The sequence below is a fragment of the Seriola aureovittata genome, chromosome 19 (genome assembly GCF_021018895.1).
Source record: "Seriola aureovittata isolate HTS-2021-v1 ecotype China chromosome 19, ASM2101889v1, whole genome shotgun sequence".
Taxonomy (NCBI): Eukaryota; Metazoa; Chordata; class Actinopteri; order Carangiformes; family Carangidae; genus Seriola; species Seriola aureovittata.
Window position 1 is genome coordinate 23,752,712 of NC_079382.1, and position 6,542 is coordinate 23,759,253.

The 6,542-nt window shown below is 47.0% G+C and overlaps 1 protein-coding gene across 3 annotated transcripts; it reads left to right on the top strand.

The window, feature by feature from the left end:
• The first annotated feature begins 1,112 nt into the window (after positions 1 to 1,112).
• On the top strand, positions 1,113 to 6,128 carry allc (allantoicase). Of its 3 annotated transcripts, none has more exons than XM_056405024.1 (13): positions 1,113 to 1,190; positions 1,309 to 1,416; positions 1,632 to 1,869; positions 3,094 to 3,144; positions 3,428 to 3,515; positions 4,001 to 4,120; positions 4,336 to 4,415; positions 4,528 to 4,660; positions 4,769 to 4,924; positions 5,070 to 5,143; positions 5,492 to 5,600; positions 5,678 to 5,796; positions 5,873 to 6,128. In XM_056405024.1, the coding sequence occupies exons 3-13, from the start codon at positions 1,780 to 1,782 to the stop codon at positions 6,050 to 6,052; spliced, it is 1,200 nt and encodes a 399-aa protein (XP_056260999.1). In that variant the 5' UTR covers positions 1,113 to 1,190; positions 1,309 to 1,416; positions 1,632 to 1,779; the 3' UTR covers positions 6,053 to 6,128. The 3 variants fall into 3 exon arrangements, with proteins under 3 accessions (XP_056260999.1, XP_056260998.1, XP_056261000.1); XM_056405023.1 differs by having other exon boundaries at positions 1,120 to 1,190; positions 1,675 to 1,869; XM_056405025.1 differs by lacking the exons at positions 1,113 to 1,190; positions 1,309 to 1,416; positions 1,632 to 1,869 and having other exon boundaries at positions 3,088 to 3,221.
• The last annotated feature ends 414 nt before the right edge of the window (positions 6,129 to 6,542 follow it).

Here is a 6,542-nt window from a genome sequence, read left to right on the forward strand (position 1 = left end):
TTAAAGATAGATTCATTAATTTGGATCACAACACGAACCGAACCGGACACCCTGTACCGAAAACACAGATACGTGTACCATTACATCCCTACAAGCAGTAGTGTAGTCTGCGTGATACGCAGGTATACGCCGTATATCCACTAGAAAAGGTCCCGACTTACCGTACAACCACTAAAAATGCGCAAAGATGCGCATCAGTATGGGGGTTTTTGACATAACGTTCCATTTCCCTTTAAAATCTGTGTCGCGAGCGGTCGCGAAGCGCGCTCTTTTGGACCACAGGGGCTTCCGTCAGGCGTGACGCGAAACCTACGTAAGTTGAAATTTTCCTGGCGGGAAAAAAAAGTAAACTAATGGTGAGCATTATTGATCATCAGAGAAAAAGCAATGAAAGGAAAGAAGAACCAATTGACTCTGTTTCAGTGTTTTAATGCTCGTCCGGTAAAAACTGCCGCCACTTCGGGGGATAGAACAGCTGGAGCAGCAAACACATAAATACAATAAGTCTTTCATGATCTCATGTTAATGCATACTTAATGCATTACTGAGCACGGTGGTTCTTGTTTGGGGTTATTTTGAAACAGCTGCAGGGATAACACATATCATCGAGTTGGACTCGAACCGATTCGATCCCAGAACAGTCCCATTAAGATCTTGACTGAAAGGTACACACTCTACCAGGTGAGCCACCAGAAACCACGGCACGTGCCACGACAGATCTCCTGAATCTAATTCTCATGACACGCCAGTGTCGTAAACCACCTCAACGACCCACCAAGGGTCGGCGCATTTCGCGCATTTTTTAAACCCCTTGAATCAGATTTCGAAGCAGTCACATGGAGTGACGTAAGTGTAGGTGTGAAACGAAGCGTCTGACATCATTGGTCACGTGATTTCGATAGAACGAATCAAGCTTCGATACAAAGCTTCATTAAAAATAGATTATTTTCTTTTTTTAGACACAGGCCGCGGAGCTTCGGTGTCACAGGTAACTCCACTATGATTTGTCCTCTAGAGTTAGCTAGCTAGGTAGCAGTTAGCAGTGTAGCTGTGATCGTGCAGCGCGATGTTTTTGAACTTTAGGCTGTTGGTCAGTAAATAAACACTACGACTCCTCAGGACCGAAGTTCCCGCCTTTCCTGAGCTGCAGTCCAGACCCTGAGACAGGAAGACTGACGTCACTGAGGCAGGTAAACACAGACTCTGCAGCGTCACTGTGTCGTTGTCAGTTAATGGTAAATATGTTGAAGATTATCATGAAGTGACTTTCAGATATTTCCCTCCATCCTGCACGTTACACGAGTTCAGGAGGAAGGTGAAGATGTCCGGACACAGAGAAACAAGATGGAGGAGAGAGACTTTCAGCACCAGAGGGACAGACATCACGAGACAGGACAGGACAGCTGTTATGAACAGGTATGTTTGCTCCACCTGAATTGCTGGGGGGGGGGGGGTCGCTGAGTGAGTCAGTTTCCTGGTGTGTCATTAAAGTTAATGATGAACAGTGTGACTTTGACTGATATGTGGTCACTTCTGTGTATTACCACAGCATTATGGGCTTCACCTGTGTTTTTGTATGAAATAACACACACGTGACGCCCCCCCCCCCCCCCCCCCCCCCAAACAAACAGCCTGCAGTCTGTGACTGAGCAGCCGATGACCTTTGTGCTGCAGGACAGGAGCTGTCTGACCGTCTCTTCAGGCTTCAGCAGGACGAGCAGCTGCTTCGACTTTTCTCTTCACCTTTCACGTTGACAGACTCTCGAGTAAAACCTCATCATGGCGGAGAGGAGAACGGCGGTGAAGGCGGCAGAGGAGCCCGACTTCCTGCAGTGTAATGATCTGGCCTGTGAGACGGTCGGTGGGAGGGTGAGTGTCCGTGAGCTTATCATGTTCTTACTGCACCAAACAAATACTCTCAAACACAGAACATCAGCTAAATACACTCACACATATGAACAAGGTCAACAACAGGACCAGATGTGTGTCATAAATGTAACATGTGGCCTGAAGATGAGTGTGTCTGATCTGTGTTCATATGACAATAACACAACGAGGCAGCGGCAGCAGACTTCCCTATCATGTGGCTTTTTATGATGAATCATAAATAAGCTGTCAGCACCACCTCCCTGTTCACACATCTGACATATTATCACCTTATAAAACTAAATCTGTGTCTTGGCATCTCAAAAACAGATCTGGGGTCAGAGACCTTGTGTCTCACCAAGACTTAGAGAAACTCATTCATGACTTTATGTCTTCCAGAACCGATTGTTGCAACGCTGTCCTCACTGGGTTATCAGATAAGATTATTTCTGAAATAAAGTCCGATAGGTCTCTAAGATCTGCAGGAGCTGGTCAGTTAAAACTAAACTGCTGCCCCCTGGTGGAACCAGCTGGAACCAGCTAGAACCAGCTGGAACCAGCTAGAACCAGGTGGAACCAGCTGGAACCAGCTGGAACCAGCTAGAACCAGCTGGAACCAGCTGGAACCAGGTGGAACCAGCTGGAACCAGCTGGAACCAGGTGGAACCAGGTGGAACCAGCTGGAACCAGCTGGAACCAGCTGGAACCAGCTCCCACTGGAGATCAAACCTGCCCAAACTGTCCTTTTCATCTAAACCTTAATCTTGCACTTTGATCTATTCATATTTTATAATCTGTGTTACATACATACACAAATAATAATAATGACAATATAAAATGTAAATATATAATTCTAAAAATAAAACTTTTATCATTTTAATTTATTTGTGATCATTTTGAACTTTTCTTAGACAAATGGTCCATCAAGAAAATAATCATTAGTTCCAGTCCAATTCAAAACAGTCAAATTCTGCTTAAACATGGATACATCAGTAACATCAATAATCAATAATTAATATATAAAGTGTAACAGGGAGAATTTAACTTTTACTTTTGAAACTTTAAGAGCATTTTCCTGTTTCTGCTCCTGTTGTATATCTTTGTTTAGTAAGTGAACACTTACTGCTTTAACTTGAAAAGCGTTTCCTGTGTCGTCCACACATTGAGTTGATAATGAACTGTTTTTACAGAACAAACCTTTGTTGGTTTTCTATCGTGTGTTTTCAGGTTATTTTTGCTACAGACGAGTGGTTCGCTCCGGCTGCCAACCTGCTGAAGGTACAAATCTGACCCACGAGTTCAGGACAACAAACCTTTAATTTCCGCTGCACTTACCATCAACAGCTGAGTCTTTGGTGATTTACATTTATTTAACCATAAAGACTAAGTGTGATGTTAAACCCATTGGTTCCTACTGAACATGTAAATCTGTAGTTTCTTTACTGCTCTTCACTAGTTATGAACAAACAGGAGGAAATAGTGCCTTTGATGGGGACTATTTTCAGCGGCGGATTAATCTATCAGTCAGCAGACTTATACTTTGACTGAAACGTCTGTACAGAGGGAGCCGCCGCAGTTCGTCGCCTCTGCCTTCACCGAGTTTGGAAAGTGGATGGACGGATGGGAGACGAGGAGGAAGAGACGACCTGGTTAGTGTCTGAAACTCAAAGATCAACGCGAATGAATGATGTTTAAACTGTTTAAACCGGCTCCTCACTGGTGACAGTTTGAGACTTTTTACACAGTGAGAGAAAGTTGTCCATGACCGAACTCTGTAATGAGTCACTGTTTGTAAATGACCTCAAATGTGTCTCTAACACCTTCACTGATCAGCTGATGTAGAGTATGTGCAGGTGTAACGTGATAAAATAATACTGAGCAACTGTTTGTGTTCAGGCTCCACCTTCATCCTCTCATCAAAACTCCCGTAGACACAGTTTAATGGTTCATTAAGAGACGTAAGATCCTTGATGTGACTCTTTTTAAAAGGCTGACCTCAGAACAGCTGTTGAATCCTCGTGCACACACACACACACACACACACACACACACACACACACACACACACACACACACACACACTCACTCACTCACTGTCAGCACCTGTTGGACTCTTCCTGCCTCTGTGTTGAAGGTCACGACTGGTGCATCATCCGGCTGGGAGTCCCAGGGCTGATCTACGGCTTCGATGTGGACACGTCCTTCTTCACTGGAAACCACTCGCCCTTCGTGTCCGTCCAGGCCGGCTGTCTCGGTACCAACTGCTGTCTCATACTCATTAGCTGTGTCTCAGTTCAGGGGCTGCCTCCTTCAGAGGACGCGGCCTACTTGTTTATTTGTTTGTTTGTTTGTTTGTTTGTTGACACTTGAAGAAGTAACTCACACAAACAGTAACTGTTTCCTTTTTGTATGAACAGAAGAATGTGAACACTGGAACCAGACTCTTAACGACTTCCTGTTCCTCTCCAGACAAACCCCCGACCTTCACCCTGGAGGGAGACCGGACCGGCATGGCCGCCTCCGACAGTCAGCTGGCTGCTGTCGCCAAGGTAACCCCACCATTTTTGTGATCACCAAGGTAACATTGAGAGTGGGCTGTCACCAGATTACTATTGACAACCAGCTGGTCACCGTGGTAACAATGATTTGACTGATTGACAGCTGGAATCGGAGGCGTGGCCTGAGCTGGTGGGTGTGTCTGAGCTGAGGCCTGGATACTCAGACTGCTGCCACAACTACTTCAAGGTCAACTTCAACCGCAGAGTCACACACCTGCGCCTCAACATGTACCCAGGTACACACACACACACACACACACACACACACACACACACACACACACACACACACACACACTGTTGTATGATACGTTTCGAGTTGTTCAGGATGTGTGTGTCATCAGACGGAGGGATATCCAGACTGCGGGTGTATGGCGTCGGGCAGAGAGACTGGTCGTCTGTCTCCACCCTCCAGGATGTCGACCTGGTGGCTCTGACCAATGGGGGAGTCTGCCTCGGCTACAGCGACGCCCACTTTGGGCATCCGCGCAACATGATTGGTTGGAATCAGTGCACATTAGCTTTTTATATTTGCTGTTATTGTCGTTGTTAATGAGGTCTCATATATCATCTCAGTATGTGACATTATGTCGACTCAGCCGCTCAGACTGCGACACTGGTGACACTGGTGTGATGTCTTTGCAGGTCTGGGTCGAGCCGCCAACATGGCTGACGGGTGGGAAACGGCTCGTAGACTGGACAGACCCAAAGAACTGAAGGTTTATCGCACTCATACAAACCTTGAAGGGATGGTTGTGGTCGTCATGTTCAGTCAGTGTGTTTCCTGCAGTAGATTCAGTTGAGAGCAGCAGGAGGACCGGTACACTAGCAGAGTGATGACATCACTGCTGTGGGCGGGGCCAGCAGAACACTTTTTCAAGACGCCACTGAAACAATCCAACATCTGTTTAAATGAAGCTTCATGTAGAATATTTTCAGCTCTACTTCAACCCCACGTCTCACAAACACAACTGTCACTTTAATTTCATAACAGTCTAATGAACCGAGTCGAACCTCAGTGAATGAACCTGTGCCTGTGAACGCTCCTGTTACCTGTGCTCCTGCAGGTGGACCAGCGGGGGATCCTGCAGGTCCCTGGCTGGGAGTGGGCGGTGTTCCGTCTCGGTCACGCCGGAGTGATCAGCAGTGTCGAGGTCGACACCAACCACTTCAAAGGTGGAGGGACGCCTCAGCTGCCTCGTAGAAATTCTCTAATGCGACACTGAACTTGAACCTAATGTTTTTCCATCCAGGTAACTTCCCGGACTCCTGCAGGATCGAGGCGTGTACTTTGACCCCTGAGGAGGAGGCTCAGAGAGTCGGGACCGGGTGGAAGTCTTGGAAATGGCAGGTCCTCCTCCCCCCTCAGAAAGTGGGTTCGTACGTTCAGTGAAATCCTTTTTCTTTGCTGCACAGACTCCTCACCGCCGTCTCCTCCTCTGCTGCAGCTTCGTCCTCATCACAGGCATCTCTACAGGGAGGCGGAGCTGACGCTGACCCGACCTGTCAGTCACGTTCGTCTCGTCATCGCCCCTGACGGAGGAGTCAGCCGTCTGCGGCTGTGGGGTCGACCCACAGCGATCACTGCGGCTCCGACCAATCAGAAGACGCCGGCGTCCAAACTCTGACGGACACAGAGTCTGATGAGTCTGATGAGTTTAGGAACACCTCAGTGTAAAAAATAAAACACAAAGTCACATGACAGTCTGATGGTCATCAATACTTCAGCATTACTAACACTGATATCACTGTTCAGCATCATATACACTCAGAAACATCAGGTTATTATGACATCATAGTTAGGTTTTGTTGCTAGGCGACATCTAGTCGTAGTGATGATGAAAAGTGTCGGTGACGTAGTATAAGGAGACAAGGTCCACGTCAGGAGGAGCTGGTGGTGGACGGAGGAATGTGACACAGGAGTGCCGTGTGTTCGATTCCCATGACCGCCAAGTTTGATGACCCTGAGTAAACCATTTCCTCAGGCTCTGATTGGTGCGTCAGGAATTCCCTCAACGCTGTTTCTCCTCATCACACTCATTTATTTAGATTTAAGGATATCGGCCGGGGGGGGGGTCTTCACCTTCTTCTGGAGAAAAATAAATCAAATAGTCATTG